The 21,534-nt window shown below is 31.5% G+C and overlaps 3 protein-coding genes across 5 annotated transcripts; 2 read left to right on the forward strand and 1 right to left on the reverse strand.

The window, feature by feature from the left end:
• Positions 1-233: 233 nt before the first annotated feature.
• LOC130804812 (transcription factor MYB3R-5-like) lies at positions 234-7,033 on the reverse strand. 3 transcript variants are annotated; one of them, XM_057669422.1, is made up of 9 exons: positions 6,766-7,033; positions 6,247-6,403; positions 5,893-5,947; positions 5,641-5,698; positions 5,118-5,212; positions 4,877-4,980; positions 4,465-4,593; positions 3,329-4,338; positions 234-3,010 (listed from the first exon to the last, which is right to left on the reverse strand). In XM_057669422.1, exons 2-8 carry the CDS (start codon positions 6,384-6,386, stop codon positions 3,378-3,380), a joined length of 1,542 nt encoding a protein of 513 aa, XP_057525405.1. In that variant the 5' UTR covers positions 6,387-6,403; positions 6,766-7,033; the 3' UTR covers positions 234-3,010; positions 3,329-3,377. The 3 variants fall into 3 exon arrangements, with proteins under 3 accessions (XP_057525405.1, XP_057525404.1, XP_057525403.1); XM_057669421.1 differs by having other exon boundaries at positions 234-3,124; XM_057669420.1 differs by having other exon boundaries at positions 235-3,124; positions 6,247-6,395.
• A 7,777-nt stretch (positions 7,034-14,810) lies between these two features.
• LOC130804814 (zeamatin-like) lies at positions 14,811-17,823 on the forward strand. The gene is made up of 2 exons (XM_057669424.1): positions 14,811-15,103; positions 17,104-17,823. Exons 1-2 carry the CDS (start codon positions 14,871-14,873, stop codon positions 17,504-17,506), a joined length of 636 nt encoding a protein of 211 aa, XP_057525407.1. The 5' UTR covers positions 14,811-14,870; the 3' UTR covers positions 17,507-17,823.
• A 2,620-nt stretch (positions 17,824-20,443) lies between these two features.
• On the forward strand, positions 20,444-21,502 carry LOC130804815 (protein P21-like). Its single transcript, XM_057669425.1, has one exon. It carries the CDS (start codon positions 20,499-20,501, stop codon positions 21,312-21,314), a length of 816 nt encoding a protein of 271 aa, XP_057525408.1. The 5' UTR covers positions 20,444-20,498; the 3' UTR covers positions 21,315-21,502.
• Positions 21,503-21,534: the final 32 nt, after the last annotated feature.

Consider the following 21,534-nt stretch of genomic DNA (forward strand, 5'->3'; position numbering starts at 1 on the left):
TATTAATTTAAGTAGTAAGAATTAATTTTGATGCAATCAAATTTTGCATTAAACTTTACTATCTAGTATGGAGTAGTTATAAACAAATTAATCATTTGAGCAACTAATAGGTGCAATATAAATAAAATAATTATTATAGTTATAGTTATAGATATATTTTATTTAAAAATTACTTATACATATATTAGAGCCTTTATCATCCCAACAAAACATATAAATTGTAAATGTTGCTTGCTCGGGATTGTAACTAATAGGTGAGATCGTGACGTGTTTAAAATAGATCTAATAATTTGATATTTATCTAATTTTATAATTGTACTTGATTTGATTCAAATTTAGAATTGGTTTTGCGATCATGTAAACTGATATGAACACAAGATTTAATTTTAAAACGACTTGAAAAACTGACTATAAATTGACTCGGTGACCAGAATGAACACCTATAATCATGTCCAAATCGAGTCTAACCAGATTCAATTTTTATGATTCTTTTAATTAAACGAATAGAAAATTTCTGATATGTTATGTTAGCCAGCAAAATACAAAAGAAAATTATTTACATCTTAATTTCCCAATTTAATATATGTGCTTATTATACCAAAATCATTTTGAATGCCTGCTAATGTAAAAATACTAGCATGCAATTAGTTGTAGAGTTAAACAAATCGTTTGGTGAATTTTAAATTCTCCTAGTGTTTGATGCTTCACCTTTCATCATTGTATTAGGATTTCATTTCTATACAAGTACATGAGATTATCTCGATCTTCTACCTGTAAAATTCTCTAACTTAGCTATCTCGAATAAAAAACAGTAAAAAAAAAAAAAAATCAGAGAATAAGCCCAAATTACATTTATTCATATTAAGGTTGCTTCTTTTACTTGCAAAGTGAAGTAAATTTATTGTTTTTCCTCTCATAATTTATTTATATTTATGTTATTATGTAGTTTTATATTTAGAGTAATGTACTCCTATAGTGAACGATAGTTGGTGGGATGTGATCCTGTGGCTGAGAATGTCCAATTTGTACGTGAGCAGTTATTTATGGAAAATTTAATTTAAAAGATACGAATTTTAACTCATCCGTTTTTTAAAGTTTGAACTTTTTTTTTATTTTTTAGAGGTTCAAACTTTAAGATGCATCCGCTTCTAAAGGTTCTTTTTACCTTTAATCGGTTGAAAAAGTGTTTTCTTCACCAAAAACATGTTTCTTCTTCCTCATCAATGACTTTTTCATTTTCTTTGCTAGAAAGGCATTATCTTGGCCTAAAAAATCTATATATTGGTAAAATTTAGATTTCAAAGAAAAGGAGTAATGGGTATAGTAATATAGAGTAAATAAATGGGAGTTTCTTTATAATTAAAATCTGCTCAAATAAATAAAAATGGAAGGAATACCAAGCTTTTATAAACTTTTATAAATTTTTTAATGGCTGCTCAAATATATGAAAATGGAGTAATGGATATAGCACAATCAGCTAGTTTCCTTCTAGTACGAAAGCTTTTATAAACTCTGGAACTTCACAGTTGCCTCATCTTTAGAACTAGCAAAATGAGCTCCCGGAGATGGTGGAAAGACGGAGACATTCGATTTCAGAGATGGGTTCATACCCAAATCCTTAATCTTATTTAGATTTTTATAGAGAAGAATTGATTAAAAATTGGAGTAGAATTGAGAATTTAAAAAAAATTCTAACTTTTGGAAATTGGAGCCCTAATTTTACGAAATTGAATTTGAATGTTCATTGTACGCGTGTTGCTCCTGGTTGCTTGAGTTTTCTTGATATTCTTCAATCTTTAAAAGCGATTGGTTAGTGCTAATTTCGCGATGGTGAAGAACTTGGAGGAGTGATAACGGCGGAATTTGATGAAAAATCAATCCTCTTGTAGTGAATGCACTTCAAAATATCTGATCGAGAGCATGAGCTTTTTGTAGCATTATATTTGGAAAAAAAATCAATCCACTATTAATTCTCAAGAAGCTTGAATAGTGGGCCAGCTGATGAGAAGCACACTGCAGTTGATGGGGGTCTATCAGAGGTTGAAGGAAGAAGCTAATGAAAAATCTGGTTGAGAAGATGCTAACCTGATATTCTAGATTACTAAATTGGAAAAACCTTTAAAAGCCGGTGGGAAAAGTTTTTTCCTTATTCATAATTAATAATGAATATGTGGGCTCCTCTGACAAAACTATAAATTGGATTTGGCACATAGCAGAGCTCGCAGATTTGCTCAGTATAAAAATGAGTACTAACTACTAGTAGTACTGGTATGAAGAAGTATTATGTTTAGGCAAGGCTGTAAGATAACTTCAGAGGAATTCTAAAAATTTGTAAAGAAACACAAGAATAAGATAAATAATTTAGAAGAAAATTAAATTAAAAATCAAACTGAATTCGAAATAAGGGGAAAAAATTGAAATAGAAATTGATAAAAACAGAAACCAAATTAGCATTAAAATTTTTGGCAAATTGCATCTAGTAGGTTGAACTTTGCCCAAAATTAGCTAATCAGGTCAAACTTCACAATTACATCTACCGGGACAAACTTTAAAGTTAATTTTTTTCTTACATGTTTTTAGTTGTTAGTGACCTAAATATCGTTGACGTGGCTTAACACGTAAATAATTCCATGACTTGGCCTAACTTGGTCGTCACAAGAACACAGTAGAACACTAAATAAAAATCAAAGGCGCAAAGCAGAAATTCTGGGTAAGCAGGCTACACAAAATAAATGTTAAATCAAGAAAGAATGTGGTTCAACTTGTATTTCTATCATGATTTTGGACTTATTTCTTCCATGCAAACCCAAAATCACATTGGAAGGTATATTCTACATCTTATAAGAATGTAATCCACAAGTTTTTATCAAAGAAATTACCGGTACAAGGAAACCTTTGATTTCCTTCATAGCATTACATTTCAAAATGCACATTTCCTTTGATCTTTATAGGTGCTCTTTGACTCTCAATTTCTTGTTGCTAACTTCTCCGACAGCCACACAACGAACAGCTTAAATATGCAAAATACAAAGATTTTATCATTTCTGGGTACGATGAATCAATCCAAAGCAAGTCTATCCAGTAAAATCCACAAGGGCAATCTATAAGCATTACTGAGCAAATCCTGTATTAAAAAGGTTAACTAAAACCACATCAATTAAATAGTACTTTACCATTGTAATCAGTTCAATACTGATTTATAGGTTTATAAATTTAAAAGTTTTTTGACTTCATTTGACTGAAATCTAAAACCAAAAACAGATCAGACAAAGCAGAAAATACTGTAATAGTTTTCATGTGAAATTTCAATAAAGGATAACGATCTTACCAGTATGTGAATGTAAAGATATTTACATTGTCTTCAAGCCGACATCACCCTAATGGTGAACAGAAGTGCCACATTTTGGTTCACCAAGATCTGCTTCCATGGCAAATGAATGTTCAAGGCATCTCTCAACAGACTTATAGACGGGGGAAATATCATTACTGACATCTCGGCTTTTCATCCCTTTCCCAACAGAACAACTCGATTTTCCTGAACTTCTCCTCCTTATAATAGATGGGGTGGTAAAACTCTTAGCGCAGTTCCTTAGCATAGATTCTGGACTGCCACTACCAGTAGGAGGAGTAACCTGTCTAGTTGGTGTCGTAAAACACAATGGTCTATCAGTTTGTGCATTATTGTTCTCTGCATAGTCAAGTTCTTGACCAGTCTCTACAATCCTTAATCCAGGCGACTCATAACACAGATTAGTGTATTTTGTATCTTCCGAAGTTGTAGAAATACAGTTTACTTTGCTCTTCTTACCTGGAGTTTCACACTCACTCATACCAGACATTGCTAAACTCAGGAAGGACTTGTCTAGATTTTTGAACAGCTTATCAGCATTAATGCCATCGTTCCTTGGTCTTTTGGGAGATTCTAGCTTTAACATGCTTGGAGGCTGAGCCTTGTAGTTTGTAGTTGAAAATTTCCAAGAAGAAATTTTAGCTGTACCTGATAGTTGAAGATTTGCTCCACCACAGGAATCATTTATTTCATTACACATCCTAAATTGATTAAGTTTAGTTTCTGATAGGTCAGCTTCTGAGGGAGAAGTTCCAAGAGATAAAACAGTAGAGCAAGTTTGACTTCCATTTGGCAATGCAGAGCATCTATCTTCATGACATAATGCAGCTACGTCGACTCTGGGGAGGTCTAATTTTTCTATCCCACAAGTGGAGGCCTTTTTAACATTAGTAGTTTTATGAATGCTCCGAGCAGAACCTTTCAGCGAACATGCAGCTAACTTATTCTTTAAAGAGCAATTCCAGTGATTTTTTATAGCATTGTCTGTCCTGCAGGTTTCCAATTATTAATAAGTCAAACAACATAATGGAGATGAAAATTTGGTCCACCATAACAGCTTTATCATGTCAATATGAAGCCAAGACAAGTGCTTTTTTGAAACTCTACACAACTACCTTCCTGGAAGAAATGTTGCTATCTCTGCCCATCTGTTGCCGTAAATCTGATGGTAGTAAGAAAGAACAGATTCTTCCTCTTCAGTCCAAGCGTCTCTCTTTATTGCAGGGTCCAGATGATTGTACCACCTATATGAGAATCAAAAATGAGGAAATTAACAAGAATATTAATTCTCAGCCCTCTCACAAAATACCAATTGCATGTTCTTTTATTTGCTTTCAACTATCAGAAACATAAGTAAACCTACATTACCAATAATTTCTATTTTTAAACAAGTGGCACCTCACCAAAATCTTTCCACACAACAGATAAATGCAAGATATCCTTCCGGTTTTGACAACAGACTAGTAGATAATGTTCTAGTTATGCTCAGGGATGCTATGCACCAGAATAAATAGGTGGTCCTCTTACCTCTCACGGCATTGCTTGCCTATCCGACCAGGCAAATGCTTTGCAATGACAGACCAGCTCCTGCAGCCATGCTGGTGAACCATCTCAATGATACAATCATCCTCCTGAGATTAGCATCCAAACAAATATTGGCATGTATCAGCATCAGCATCAGCAACATAAAACAGAAAATACAAAAATTCTACCGCATAAAAAAAGAGATCTCGATTAAGGAAGCATAGTTTTTATAAAAAAAAATTACCTCCTTTGTCCAAGATCCTTTAACCAAATCAGGATTAAGAACTTTTTGCCACCGATGTAGGCATTGCACATCTGTCCTTCCAGGAAGATTCTCCGCTGTAAGCAAAATAAGAAAAAACTTAAAATGCAGCATATCATAGATTCGATAAATTTTCAAAAACACGCTATAGAATCAGCAAACTTACACATCTATTCCTTTTATGGAATGACCTAATATACTTTTTTCCATTCGGGAGTGTAAAGTTTAGAAATGGCAAATCTGATCAATACATTAATTTTCTTCAAAATAGTTCACTAATTGTTTGGATGCTTATAACTGAATCCATATATGAAACGTAAGCATGATTTTCTTAACCTTATGTCTTAAACAATTATCTCCGCAAATATTAGTTCATTTTAGCAAAAGAAATACAGTTCAGTAAAAAAAATGGGTGATTGCAGAGAAGAAAACCAATAATACAATCGGAGTAAAAAGTTTTAAGTTAGAAAAAATAAAAACAAGCCATAAATGTTGTTGCACCCACCTATTAGTTTCCAACTCTTCCCATTGAATTTCTTTACAGCATCTGTGAGAAGATTGTCCTGTTTGCATGATCAGGGAACAAACACAAGGAACAAATTTAGTTTCCTTTAGGCATAAATCACACTGTTGCAGATTTGCAGTATATCTGATCAAACAAACTATTACAAAATGAAAAGGCTACAAACTACTAGGAAATACCAAGCTAATATAACCAAGTAAGATAACAAGAATTATCATAAAAACTGTAACTCACCTCTTCCTCAGTCCACCCACCCTTTGATGAACGTCTTGTAGGGCCTCTTGTTCTCCTGATCAACAACAAAAATTACTTAGGACCAACCTCTAATCCCAATCAGTTGGATTCTAATTTCATCGCCAAAAGTACAATCCAATAAATCAACACGCTGACACCTTATGTGCATAAGCATTGAGCTTAAACTGTTTTGTATCTTCAAAAAAGAAAAACTAGTATTCCCCAAAATTCAATCTTAAAGCGATAACAATATAAAAACATAAATATATAGCAAAGGAGCATGAAAATTCTAGTATGATTAAAGCACTAGAATATAAAATTTCGGAATTCAGAAAAATAGACATTAACACATACCCTTGCAATGGAGAAGATCTCGGTGTACCAGTATCACAGCTACTACTTGACAACGACGAATTGGAAGGGATGGAAACACCATCAGGAGATCCCAAATTCAACTCGTCATAGACTATACTCACGCCAGACATCTTCATCATCCACCGAAACTATTACACTACAATTTTTAGCACGTCATTAAGAAATCACATAATTCAAACCTGCAACATATTACTGAAATTTATAACAAACTAAAAAATTTCACATAATTAACAGAAACAATGTATCAAGACGAAATGAACAATTAGGGTCGAAGAAATCGAGAACTCTGTTTCTCCAGAAGCAATTAATGAGAAAATTCGATCAAAGCAACGTTTTAATTGAATTAAATATCTCAGCCTCATCATAAAAATTTCTTAAAAACCGACACGAAAATCATCCGTTACAAAATGAGAATTCATATTCATAAATGTATTATACACTTAAATCAATGGAGTAATTAAAATTCAATAATTTCACGAAATTAGGGAAGGAACAGACCTCAAGAGTGTGTAACAATAAAGAGAGATCAAATAAAGGAAAGATGGAGATCCATTAGTAGATATTTGTAGAAATTATAGAAATTGATTTAGGAATTAGGGTTTAGTTCAAGAATGGGATGTAGAAGCGGGAAAATAAGAGACAACAAAATGACTCCAAGAGTGATGACTACTAACGGGAAGTGGTACTGGGACGTTTAATTTGGGATTCCTTTTAAATGCTTTCGTTTTTTTTGTTTGCCTTTTTTGACACTATCTCTCTCTCACTGAAGCTTATGTAGGAAGTTTATTGCTTCATATTTTTAAGGGGATATTTGGTAAGTGGTTATTTGCTATTGATCGTTGGTTTTTAATTTTACTTGTTTGAACAGCTAAAAATATTATCTGTTTTTATTAGTTTTTGACTGTTTATGAAGATATTTGATAACTTTAGATATTGTCTTTTAGCTGTTTATTAGAGAAAAAATGAGTTAATAAGCTAAAAGGTAGTAGCATTTTTATTTTGGGTTTAAAAGACAATTTTTAGCTGGTTTAAAAGTCATTCATTAAATACTTTATTTGACTATTTGGCCAACTAAAAAGTTAAAAGTCAACCAAAAAACTAAATATTAACAAAAAAACTTCTGCAAAAAGACATACTTCCTCCGTTTCATTAAATTTGTAGCATTTTCCATTTTGATCCGTCAAATGTAATTTGCATTATTTTTATTTTTGGATAATGGCCCACCACTTTCTTTTAATCTCATCCACACATTTTTACTCCCTCTTAATTTTATCCACAATTCATTTTTTCTCTTTATTTATTACTCATTTTTTAAAACTTTTTTCTTTCCCTTTGATTTGCATCAAAGAAAACATAGGAAGTAAACCAGAATTACATAAACATTTTATACTAAGGCGCCAGCTTTGACCCTGCACTACACGCTAGCAATTTTGTATTCTCTTTTTTCATTTAATTTGGATAATGGATGCGTCGCACATTCCAGTATTCCACGCTTCTTGTGTTCCTCTAAATTTAATACACAATGTAAATCATCGTACTACTCCATTTCCTTGATTTTTTTGATTTTACATCAATGAGAAATAGAGAATTATTTTTAAAAAATAGATATTGGTAATAAATAAAGAAAAAAAATAAATTATGTAGATGAGGAAAATTAAAAAAGAGCAAAACTGTATGGACAAATTAAAAAAAATTATACATTATTATCCAAAAATAAAAATAATGTAAAATAAACAAGACAGATTAAAATAACAATTAATACAAATTAAATGACAGAGAAAATAATTTTTTTTTAAATGTTATCGTACATAGTAAATTTAAAAGGATGAAAAGATATTGTTGAGCTTGTCTAATTTGAGCTAGATTAGATTAGTTTATGAATACAAAAAACCCCAACCTTCCTCTTTCTTTCTCCTTCTTTCTCTAAAAAAAATCTTAACCTCTTGATAATCTTAGGACAATTATCATTTTATGGTTGATAGTAAGCCTACAATTTCTTTATTTTTTTTGATTTTAGTTACAATTACAATTCATTCTCTCTATATTACATTACACAGTTATTCTATCCATTTATTGGATTAAATCTACACATATATCGAGTTTTAAAGTCTCTCATGGCGAGAATTTGAAATCTTGTTAGTTGTTATCAATTCATTAGTAAAAAGGTATATGATATCACCAAGGGTGTCAGTTTTGCTAATATAGTCACTATTATCAAACTTATTTTTATTTCAAAGCTACACTAGATCAAAAGACTCATTGGAGGAGGTTGTATCAAATAATGATGTGATAGAGGTAATGCTTCAGTATTAAATCTTTTTAATAATGATCGTGACTTTTTCTATATAGAATTTTGTTTCATTAAAATTGTTATGTATTTGATCGATTGTCACTCTGTTGTAGATGTCGTAGGACACTTTTATCAATGAATTATTAGATTCCTTTAAAAAAAATAAGTTTATGAATAATTGAATATTACATTATCTGTTTTATTTGTTGGTTACGTTAAATATGTAGGATCTTGTTAGATTTATTTCGATATATATGATTTTGATAAACGTGCTTAAAGATAATATGACTCAGATTAACTTTGAACATTGTGCAAAAACTAAATGTAACCAATAAAATAAAAAGAAAGAATTAATAATCTATGATATTTACGTCCTAAAATACTATGATTTAAATTGTATTAATTCGTTTTAAATTTTACTCCCAACAACAAAATATTACTTTATATCATGTTTTGAATATTTTTGTCTATAAGTTAGAGTTTCGACTCAGTTTAGAGTAAATATCACTTTTCTAAGTAAGATCTTGGATTCGGTTATCATTTAGCATTTTCTTATCTCAGTCTACTATGTAATAAAAAAAATATTTTAATTTAAAACTTTTAATCCCAACATAAAGGAAAAAGGAAATTAAGGGTACTTTCAAAAAGAAATCAAGTCAATTAAGAATGTGTGTAGGAAAAATGCTTTTTGTTTAATATGGTTCACTTGTGACTTTTGTCCTTTTGATTAGTCAAATAGTAGAAAATATGTTTGATATATGACTTTAGAAAGTTGAAAATTTAACATTTAAGCTAAAACCAATAGCTATTTTTGGGTAATTTTTTCATTTGCTTAGGGCTTTTTTGCCATCTTTTTTCCAAATAAATGATCAGTGGCCAACAATAATATCAACCAACATCTAGATAATAGTTGCTTAAGTTACTAACTTGTCGGCTAAAATTTTTAACTACTCAAACCAACCAACAATCATTTGATAAACAAATGATATCAAAAAGAGCTTATGATGAGTGAGTTGAGAGAAAAACAACGATCCTCATGGATTAATGCTCAAACATAGGTAATCAATGCAATCTGTAAAAATAAGCAATATACATGTTACCCCACAAAAGAGTGTAAAATCAACCAAAAGCAATGGAAATGCACGAAAAAAATGGATTAGTTAATCAATATTATCCCCAAATAAAAGGTAAAAACAACGTTTATCAGCGGCTCAAAATTAAAAATGAAAAAAATAGAAAACACGAAAAAAGATATAAATACTTACTTGATTTATCATAAACACCTACTTTACATACCATAAAACACTTATTTACATACCATAAACTTATACTTCAAACACATTAAACATCTACAATAAATACCATAAACACCTAGTAGAACCACGGTAGACACATACTTTATAATATATGAAGTTGGTGTTTTATGGTATGTGAAGTAGGTGTTTATGATACCTAAAGTAGAAGTTTATGTAATATATGAAGTTAGTATTTACAAAAAAGATAAACACATACTTGAAATACCATAAACACTTGCATCACAAAATCTTGAACACCTACTACACATATGACATACCATAAATTCCCACATCCTATACTATAAACACCTACTTCATACATCATAATCACCTACTTTACATATTATAATCTCCTAGAACATATGAATTTTGTTTTTAACAAAAAAGATGGAAGTAATTTTCATGTATGTAGTTGAAATCAAACTCCTAATATAAAAATAAAAGAAAGAAGATTTTAATTAAAACTAGACATGAGCAATAGGTTAGATACGGGATGAGCAGGCTGAATTTAAATGGACACGGTTAGACCAAACCTTATAAAAAGCAAAACAGGCTTGAAAGACTCGAGTCCTATAATATCATTATTTGATTTTGTCAGTTATAATTTGACTATTCGCTGTTACAAATCAATAATAAAGTATCATTGTTTAAAATAATAATAATAATAAAAGCCTGTTTAGATCGTTTAAAAAAGCCCGTTTAGATCCCTATAAAACCTATTTTAAGCCCCAAATTGGACAAATAAAGGGATTATCATATTACTCAACCTATTTAAAATCCGACCCATTAAAAGCTTCGACACTAGAAGACTAGATTCGGACTCCAATAAACCTTTGGGCCGTTGCGCATATCTTGGTATAACTGAGCTACTTTTAAAAAACAGTGGGTAATACGGATTTAGTTGCCTATTTGGAAGCTAAGTAATACTCCCTCCTTTACATTTTACATAAGTTGCAAAATGATATTCATTTTATTTGTCCCATTTTCTTTTTGTTACTATTCACCAAGTCTTTTTAATTTGTATATTATTATTAATCTATAAGTTAAAATATAGTCAAGTAGGGTCTTCTTTTTCTCGTCTCGATGCAAGGATTATTAATATCAACTTTTCATAATTTTTAATTAAGTATAGTTAGAGATATTAAGAGTCAAAATGTTACATCGGCAAGTGTAAAAAAGTAAATGAAACTAGTAAAATGAATAGGAGGGAGTATAATTTAGTCAAAAAGAAAATTAAGTTGGAGAAACAAAAATAAGTGGATGCTATAAATAAGTGGTTAAGATTAGAGGTGTCTAATGAGGTGGGTCAAGGGTCGGGGTCACATTTTTATGGGTCATTAGTGGGTCGGGTCATTGATGGGCTTAGTGTAAAGGGTCAAGCGGGGCCGAATCGGAAAATTATAGGAATTGGTTGCGAAAAAACTTTTTACCACTTGAATTTTATTTTTTATATGATATATTATTATATACATAAGTGGGTGACCCAACAATCCATAAAATAGAATAAAAAATCTATTATATGAACTTTTAAAAAAAGGTCAAAGTAGGTCAAATTTAAACGGTCTTTGACCAACCCTGGCCCATTTAAATTTTACATGACCCTGCCCGACCTTGCCCATTTAAATTTTAACCCAACTCAGTCCGTTGAACATCTCTAATTATGATAAAGGAAGTGATTTGTGGATGAGATAAAAAAAGGATAGTGAGACCACTATAAAAAAAATGTAAAATCAATAAAACAAAAATTAATGTAGTGTAGATTGAGAGAAAAAAAAAATCAGCTTTGACAATTCGTTGTTATGTAATTGGATGGCATTATAAATTAGGCAAGTGCTGGGAGCTCCAATCCTTCTTCTCATTTGTGCTTCCACTTTGGAATTTCATTCTGTAATTAGTCTTGTTGGACTTCTTTAAATCATCGGTTGATGGTCTCATTGTACTACTATTATATAATAAATGAGAAATATATTGGGAAAATTAGTTTCATATATATGTCCTTTTCATATTAATGTAGTTAGGAAACTTCCATTTAGATGTCATACGTATATTTTTTCTTAAGCAATCTATTAATTTATTGATAAAAATGTCATATGATATCTATAATAGAGTAATAATTGGTTAAATACATAACAATTTTAATCAAACAAATTTCTTTGTAGAAAAAGTCACGATCATTGTAAAAAAGATCTAACACTAAAATCTTTATCCATATCACATTGTTGTTTAATACAACTTTCTCCGAGGTGGTCTTTAGATCTGGTGTGACTTCGAAATACAGATCCATTTGTACTATTGATTGTATTAGTAGAATTGACACCCATGATAACGCCATATATCTTTTTACAATTGAATTGATATCTAGACTTCAAACTCTTACTATGGGCAGATCGAATCCAATAAATGAATCTAGACAGAATGTATTTTATTTGTAACTAAAAATGAAAAAAGCAAGAATAAAGAGATTTGGGAGCTTACCATCAACCATAACGTTGATAATAGTCCCAAGTTAATAATGGAAGCTAGAGGTTTTTTTAGAGAAAAAAGGAGAGTAGAGAATGAGGCTAGGTTTTTCTTTTTTTACAGTTTATTGGTATTATGTCAGTCATACACATACTATGTAGTTGGAAGTCCTTTGGTTGCTATTAAAATTAAATTTTAATGAGAATTATAATGCACGGATATTTAATTTCCTATAAATTAAATAATATTGTTTGGGTGACCATTTAAATTAATAGGAGTAAGAATTTGTAATCATCAAGGGATACACGGTGATTAATTCTTACAATTTGAAGAAATTAAGTTGCCTTGGAATTTTTAAAATTTTTGTGTTAATTGTTGACGAGGCACAATTAATTTTGTCGTTTCATAAGAAGTTTAAATTTTATACTAATTAGTGTCAACCAAATGATTTAATTTATGAACATTGTCTATCAAAAAAATCCATTCATCAAACATATTACTCAACATATTTTTAAGCATGTTAATAAAAAGTTGATCCATTGACATAATGTTAATGTTTAAAAAATTACTTACAAGAAATGCGAAATACAAAACTTCAAATAAGAAAACTATGAGTGTCAAGTTAGCAATTATCGACTTTCATTGTTTCATTAAATTTATTTCATAGGTATTCGGTGACCAAACTAAAAAAATAGGTAAAAGTCGTGTTTTGTGGATAAGTGGGAAAATATGTGAATAAGATGAAAATATAAAATATATTTGTCATGGTACTGTTTCTTAGTTAATTTATTTATTTAATAATTAGCATCATATTACCGAAATACCCTTTGACCTTTTCCGTTGACCTTGACTTTCAGTCAATGGGCTTTTTCTGGAAGTCCCATCTTCCTTGAATGGCCCATGGGCCAGTTACCTCTAAAAAACCCTAACTCCCCACTCTCCCACAATGCATGGCTCTCTTTGTTTCAAGATGAATAACTGCCCACTCTTCCCATGATCAGTCCACCTCCCCTTACTCCCACTACTCCCATGATAGTTCACTTCTTCTGCAACTTCCCTTCCTCACCATTATAAATAGGGGCTATCATCAAGGAGGGAGGATCATCTGAAATAGCTTTCCTAGTATCCTTGCTTACAGTACTTCCTTAGCCTTCCCAAACACTAGCACTAGCACTAGCAATCCCAATCCCGACCTTCCTTCTGGCATTCATTCTACTATCTGTCATTCATTAATTTCCGATCTACGTTCTGACTTGAGCGTCGGAGGGGTTTTCCGGGAGATCACCCCCCGGACAAGGCTAACGTGTTGTTTTGCAGGGATTCGAGTCGCTTCCTCCTACGAATCGCTGTTCCCGATAACACTCCCACCTGCGGTATCTTACATGTCTTCCACTTCCTCGTTTCATAACCGAAACAATATTTATGGATGAAAGTTCAAGAAAAAATATGATCATGATCAAAAAGAGAAATAAAACAAATTTAATACTCTAACACAAACTAAAAAGAAAAAGTAGCACACATTTTGTGGAAAAAAAATTACAATGGACAACATATTTTTTAGAAACAATACCTCTCTTTCAGAGTAGCTATTTTTTTTACAACTATTCTTTTTGTTTCTTAGAATTTACTCCATATAACTCAAATATATATTTTAAATCATATTGTACAAATTCAAAAAGACTGAAAAAATATAATAAAGGGAGTGCATTATCAAGAATTTAACTTTCTTTGCTACCAACGAGTGCATTCCACAAATGTTCTAAGATCATAAAATTGCACCCAACCGGTGACAATGTATAGTGATTTTGTCAAAGTGGAGTTTGATTTGGTGGAAAAATAATTTTCTTATAAATAATTACTCAATGTAAAATGTGAATGCTAAAATTATGTTTATTTAGTTTGGTTTAATGAAAACGTTCATACTAAAAAAAGGAAGAAATAGATATTTTGGGAGTAAGAAAGTAGATGAAGTTGTTTTCCTTTATATTTTCGAGGAAAATGTATATAATGGGATGGAAAACTATTTTCCATCGTAATTGATTTCTATATGTGGAAAAAACTACATATTTGATGGTTTTGAGTTTCCGAGCTAACTACACTCTTAAACGAAAATTAGTATCATTGAATAGCAATAAGTAATTATCATCATTATACTTAATATATCCCACTTATAAAAGTAATCAGATTGAATGACGACAGATCATAACTATAAATAAAATAAATGTAATTAAAAAGTCGTTCGACAGATAAAAATTACATTAGTGATAGGGAGTATCTCTTAGAAAATGTACAAATTCCACACAATAGAAATAATGGACACTTATTTTTTATATCGATCGTACCAAGAAAATCAAGTGCATGCGCATTAAAGTATAATGCTCTATAACATGTAAGTCTTGGTCTCTATGAATAAATAATAAATCCTCTTTTTGATGCATCTTTAGTTGTCTATATAAACCCTAACTATCTTAACACTAAAACCCTCATCATCAAAACATTCTAATATATTCAAAACAAAAAATATCTCCCTCTCCTCAATATTTTATATATACTACAAGATGACCCTACTAAAATTGGTCCGTATTCCTCTCTTCTTAACAATGACCACCTTATTGTTTGTTGTAACACCCATCTATGCAACCACATTTGAAGTGAGAAACAACTGCCCCTACACCGTTTGGGGTGCTGCAGTACCCGGCGGTGGTCGACAAATGAACCCCGGTGACACTTGGGTACTTAACGTAAACCCAGGAACAACTGCAGCCCGGATTTGGGCTCGTACAGGATGCAGGTATACTAGGATCATCACATGCGTAACTACTCCTTTTTTCCATTTGATTTGCACTTCTTCTAAGACGTTCAAGCATTATTTGTAGTATAAATTATTAAAGGAAACGATTTCATGATAAGACTATTACTATTGGTCTGACTTGGCCATATAGTATATTAAAGATAATCAATTAAAGAAATAAACTAATTGATTATATAAGCCCGTCTCATAGTGAAATATTTTCATACTAAATAAGTTGTATATGTAGTGAGTATATTAAGTGTGGTCAGAAATTTTTGGATCAAATTGTAAGAGATTTGCGGAGACTATTACTAGAAGAAGTATTAATGCAAATTGAATAATACAATTCAAAATAGGAATTACTTACAAATTAAATGAGTCAGAGACTAGGAGTACGAAATAGAAGTTAATTCGGGTCAAAATATAAATCAAGTAGAAAGTTGATATTGAGAGGATTTAAACTTATTTTAAAGGAAAAATTAGAAGAAATTATGGGTCTATTTGTAAAAAATTATCTTATGTATTTTTTTTTTCTAAAAACTACCTAATGTAATATATTTTTCTGCAAATGACTACCACTTAACATAAAATGTTAATTGATCGTTAAGTTTGAGGGTTTAACCAATTTGAGAGGTTAAGTTGTCTATGTGGCAATATCTCATTGGTCCTCGTATTTTTAAACAATTAAAAATAAAAACACATAAATTAAAAAAATAAAAGATATTTGATGTCATTTTTACTTATCATAACGATATTTTTTCAAAAAACGGACGTAACAATTATCCTTTGGGATAACTCTTTCGAAAATTTGATCGGAACAAGTATTTATTTTTGAAAGAGTTACCACATAAGGATAATCACGACGTCCGTTTTTTAAAAAGATATCATTATGATGGGTAAAAATGACGTTAAAAATCTTTTTTGGTTTACGTATTGGAAAATAGGCATTTAAGTTATCTTTCCTGTGTTGTTACGTCTCTTTATCGTCTCGAGCCGGGCGATTCCTTTGGTCGCGCTCTCCTTTATGGGTATGAGTTGCCGCCGCCTTTCCCTCCTCAGACCCTGTTGATAAGTTTTTTATGAGCGGGATACACTGACTAGGATGATAATGATGATGATGTATTGGAAATTAGGCGAATAAGTACTTGTTTTGACCGGATTTCTAAAAGAGATATCCTTTAAGGATAATTGCGATGTCTGTTTTTTGAAAAATCATCGTTATGATGGGTAAAAATGACGTTAAATATTTTTTTCGGTTTACGTGTCGTAAAATAGGCGAATAAGTACTTGTTTCGACCGGATTTTCGTAAGGCTACCCATAGGATAATCACGGAGTCCGTTTTTTAAAAAGATATCATTATCATGGGTAAAAAAGACGTTAAAAATCTTTTTCGGTTTACGTGTTGGAAAATAGGTGAATAAGTATTTGTTTCGACTGGATTTTCGGAAGAGCTACCTTATAAAGGTAATCGTGACGTCCATGTTTTGAAAAATATCGTTATAATGGGTAAAAATGACGTCAAATATTTTATTATTATTATTATTATTTGTTTTAATTTTTAATTATTTAAAAATACAATGACCAATAAGATACAACCACATAGACAACTTAACCTCTCAAATTGATCAAACCCTAAAACTTAACGTTCAATTCACGTTTTCTGTTAAGTGGTAGTAATTTGCAGAGATATATTATATTAGGTTTTTTTTACAAATAGAGCTATAAATAAAGTAGTTTCTAATAATTTTTCCAATTTTAAATAAAACTTAAAACAATGGATCACGAGGGTGAGGCGAGGGAGCTAGTCCATGCCAACTCCTCTTGGCTTTGCTCATGAAGGTAGTTTCTGCACGTGCAACATGTCTGATGGCATATAATTCTTAAATTAAAGGGGCCTTAACTCTCAAATATTAGATTATATTCGTTTACATAACTTATCTCTAACTTATTGATTTTGTACACTAAATTTTTTTTTTAAATTTTTGCTCCACCCTTACAGATACACCGGAGGGTCTAATGGGCTTCGATGCAACACAGGAGACTGTGGTGGGGTACTTCAATGCACAGGTTATGGGCAAGGCCCAAACACATTAGCTGAGTATGCCCTTAAACAATGGAATGACCTAGACTTCTTTGATATCTCTTTGGTTGATGGGTTTAATGTTCCAATGAGTTTCCTACCCACAAATGGGTGCCAAGGCCCGACTTGCTCGGCCGATATTAACGCCCAATGCCCGGGCCAGCTTAGATCTAATGGTGGGTGCAGGAATGATTACAATTATAGCTATGCTAGGTTCTTTAAGGACAGGTGCCCTAGGGCTTACAGTTATCCCCAAGATGATGCAACAAGCATGTTTGCCTGTGCTTCTGGTACCAACTATAGGGTAACATTCTGCCCTTGATCAACCAGGGCCCTCTCTAATGGGATAGTAATGATATAAAAGTATAGTCTTAAAAAATAAATGAAAATGGTATCCACAAATTAAGGATCTTACTTCTTGAGAGTATGAAGATGATGTATGTTATACGAAGTATGTACTTCTGTTTCCAAAGATAATGATCACTACAACGTAATATGTTTCATATTTCCTTTGTGTTTTCGTTTAAGTGTGAGTATTAGTTGTTAATTAGTTGTAAGTCGTTGTAACAAACGTGTGCTTAACTCTAGAGATGTTTTGTAATGGATAATTCTCAACGATCTAGAGATGTTTTATATGAATTATGTTGTGAATTGTTAGTTGTAAACACAGATAGCCACCGTCTATTTTAAATACTCCGATATAATTCTGGATTAGTTTAGCCACTAAGTGGAGATACATATATTGTTAGTCCTTAAACCTTAAAAAAAAAAGGCTTACATGTGTCTTGCATGTAAGAATAATGTGACATAAAAGAAATTCAAGTCTCCAAGGAAACTCACTTATTATATGCTAGGTTTCCTTTCATCCTACTTCTTGCCTCGTTTAAGGTATGAATTAAAATCCTCCTTGTGCATCTTCTTGTCTTGTTCAAGGCATTTTTTGTCTGTTCAAGACACTCTCTATAAATAATATTGATCTCCTCATGAAGTGATCCAAACCTCAGCCCCTCATATACTTTCTTTCACACCCAACTTCATCTTTCAATGTGTAAGCCATAGAGTGGGCTATGAGATGATCAAAATCATCTCCTAATCTAGAAAAATTAACACTTGCACTAACACTATAAAAGAAGATCTACATGAATAGAACACCCAAGAAAGAACGAGTCAAAGCACTAGAAAGGATACCTTGCAAATTCATAAGCCACCCTCCAAGAAAATAGACAATTACTTGGAATTGGATCCTAAATATATTGAGGAACGCTTAGTATAAACAAAACTTAAAGCCAATAAATTCTTTACCGGCAGAAAATATTGTCATTTATTATTTTATAAGAAATCCTAGCCCTAGCTAGCCTCAAGCACATTAAGTTTAGTAATCTTTCATTATAGTAATTTTCTTTCATGAGTGTTTAGTGTTCAAGTTTGGTCATTGATCACTGAAAAAAATGCCACCAAGGAGGACGTACGTGGTCCTAGTTAGATGAAGCTTGGTAAATCTTTATATATGCATTATTGTTTTCATAAATTTCTTGCATGTAATTATTTTTCAAATTAATTTTAGTGATCAACTCTATCGAAAACACTCTCCACTGATTAGGTCTCGCAAATTACTTTCACAATGTTGTTATTTGCCATATACTCTTCTATGTATATATAAAATATACTCAAGTGAGATTTTATTTAAATCATTTTAATGTATATTTTCATGATATTAATTTATTAAAATTTTTATCATATAAAATTAAATATTTTAAAAATTAAAATTATACATTAAATAACATGAAAAATAAAATATTACAACTAATAAAAACAAGGAAAAATATATGTTTCTAATTTGTAAATGTTAAACAAGTCCACGGTATATTGATAAAAGTGTTGGGATTTTTGTAAAATTTTCACTAGTGGGACTAAGCAAACAGCCTTTGCATCAAGAGAAATATCCTTTGGTGTCGATTCCGGCCAAAAGACAATTTTTGTGACTTAACTATTGACTAATTTATTGATGTTGACGTGGAAAAATTCCAGTTGGTTTCATGGTCTATTGGTGGAGGTAAGATCAGCTACGTGGTATGGACCAAATAATGCCAATTCAATTTCCAACTATTACATGATTATTAAGCAAATTGTAAAACAATTAAGCTGTACGGAAATAATAATAAAGTGAGAAAAAAATATGTAGATAAATTTTTTAAATGATAGAATGAAATATATAGAGATGGAAAATAAAAGGATGGACTTAAATAGAAATATTGGTAAGCGCGTTAGAGGAGGTACTTTTATTTATAAAATACTTCAATAGTACTTTTTTTGTTTTAATGAATTAAAACCATAATTTTTTGTTATGTAAGTTTGGTAGAAAGAGAAAGTGAGTTGGAAAATAAGACAAAATATAAGTAAAGGATGAAAATAAGTGGTTAATATATGAAAAGAAAAAATTAATTTATAGTTGAGATTAAAAGAAAGGAAGTAAAACCATTATGACAAAAAGGAATGTAATTTTACAAAAAATTTGAGTACTCTCTTCTCTATAATCAGTGCTCTCTTTATTTTTGTTTTTTAATTTTTAATTACAAATAAAATTTATAATCTTTATATTATAGAGTTAGATGGTAAAAAGGTACATGATGATACCACGAGTGTTAATTTTGCTAAAACAGTCAATAGTTTCAAACTTATCTCTATTTCAAGGTTACACCAGATAAAAAACCCTTTTCGGAAGAAGCTATATATCAAGCAACGATGTGATTGAGAGAATGCTTCAGTGTCAATCTCCTTTATAATGATCGTGACTTTTTCAATATAAAATTTAGTTTGATTAAAATTGTTATGTATTTGATTGAATGTTACTTTGTTGTAAATGTCATATGTCATTTTAATCGATGAATTATTAGGTTCCTTTCAAAAAAAGAGTGTAATTTGAATAGGATAAAATTTATCACTATTTTATTCTTAATATATAAGTTAAAACATAGTCATATAGAATTTTATTTGTTTGATTCGCCTCAATTTAAGGATTGTTAATATGAACTTTTTATAATTTTTAATTAAAAATAATAAGTGATATTAAAGGTTAAAATATTGTCTAAGTAAGTGCGAAAAACTAAATGAAAGAAATGATTAGAATAGGAGGTAGCATCAGTATTATATTAAATTTATACTCTCTAATGCTATAAGACGAGTAGAATTAATACCAGCTTGTTTTCCAGTATATATAAAGTTTCTATTGGCCTACATAAAATACTACAAGTTAGCCAGGAGCCCAGGACTCGGCGACTATTCTATGAAGCTAGCAGGGAAATGACGACTAGTCTATGATATCTTACTCCATTACTTCAATCTCTATTCCATATTTATGCTATAAATACCCAACCATCTTATCCTCTAAACCCACACAATCTCATCTTCCTAGCTATTATACCTATCTTCAAACTAAGCTTGAATCCATTCCCATGGCGGCCATTGTTAATACCCTAGTAGTAGTACTCTTTATTGCCCTACTCTCCGTTATTCCTTCCCATGCAATCACCTTTACTGTCAAAAACAACTGCCCTTACACTGTCTGGGGCGCTGCCGTCCCTGGTGGTGGCCAACAAATGAACCCAGGTGCCACTTGGACTGTCACCGCCAACCCCGGCCGAACCGGAGCCCGCATTTGGGCTCGTACTGGTTGTACAGCCACCGGGCCCAACGGGCTCAGGTGCAACACAGGAGACTGTGGTGGGGTACTCCAGTGTACTGGCTATGGAACACCCCCTAACACATTAGCTGAATATGCCTTAAAACAATTTAACAACTTAGACTTCTTTGATATATCCTTAGTTGATGGGTTTAACGTTCCTATGAGCTTCTTGCCTGATGGTGGACAGTGCAGTAAAGGGCCGTCTTGCGGGGCTGATCTTAACGGCCCGTGTCCTGGCCCGCTTAGGACCAATGGTGGGTGTAACAACCCCTGCACTGTGTTTAAAACTGATAATTATTGCTGTAATTCTGGGAGTTGCACTGCAACTGATTACTCCAGGTATTTTAAGGGTAAGTGTCCTGATGCTTACAGTTACCCTAAGGATGATGCTACCAGTACCTTTACTTGCCCTTCTGGAACCAACTATAGGGTTACATTTTGCCCTTAATTAAATAAAGCTTACTAATGTTGTATTATTATGAATAAATGGATAGATATATCCACTCTGTTTTATATGTACTTTTAATAATTAAATATAATTTAGTAAGTCACTAAATATATTGCAATTTGCAGTAGAAGTTTATCAAACAAAAATTACGATATCTATATTGAAAATTGTGTGTGAGCTTTGACTGATCGGGTGACTATTAACAATTGATTTTTTAGTC

The sequence above is a fragment of the Amaranthus tricolor genome, chromosome 17 (genome assembly GCF_026212465.1).
Source record: "Amaranthus tricolor cultivar Red isolate AtriRed21 chromosome 17, ASM2621246v1, whole genome shotgun sequence".
Classification (NCBI taxonomy): domain Eukaryota; kingdom Viridiplantae; phylum Streptophyta; class Magnoliopsida; order Caryophyllales; family Amaranthaceae; genus Amaranthus; species Amaranthus tricolor.

Bases quoted from the DNA above. Each gene is read 5' to 3' on its own strand.
- LOC130804812 (XM_057669422.1), bottom strand. From the start codon at position 6,386: ATGATGAAGATGTCTGGCGTGAGTATAGTCTATGACGAGTTGAATTTG. The intron at 4,981-5,117 runs GTAATTTTTTTT...TGCTAATCTCAG, and splicing joins AAGGATCTTGGACAAAGGAG to GAGGATGATTGTATCATTGA. The intron at 4,339-4,464 runs GTAGTTGTGTAG...GGAAACCTGCAG, and splicing joins GCAACATTTCTTCCAGGAAG to GACAGACAATGCTATAAAAA.
- LOC130804814 (XM_057669424.1), top strand. From the start codon at position 14,871: ATGACCCTACTAAAATTGGTCCGTATTCCTCTCTTCTTAACAATGACC. The intron at 15,104-17,103 runs GTATACTAGGAT...CCACCCTTACAG, and splicing joins TGGGCTCGTACAGGATGCAG to ATACACCGGAGGGTCTAATG.
- LOC130804815 (XM_057669425.1), top strand. From the start codon at position 20,499: ATGATATCTTACTCCATTACTTCAATCTCTATTCCATATTTATGCTAT.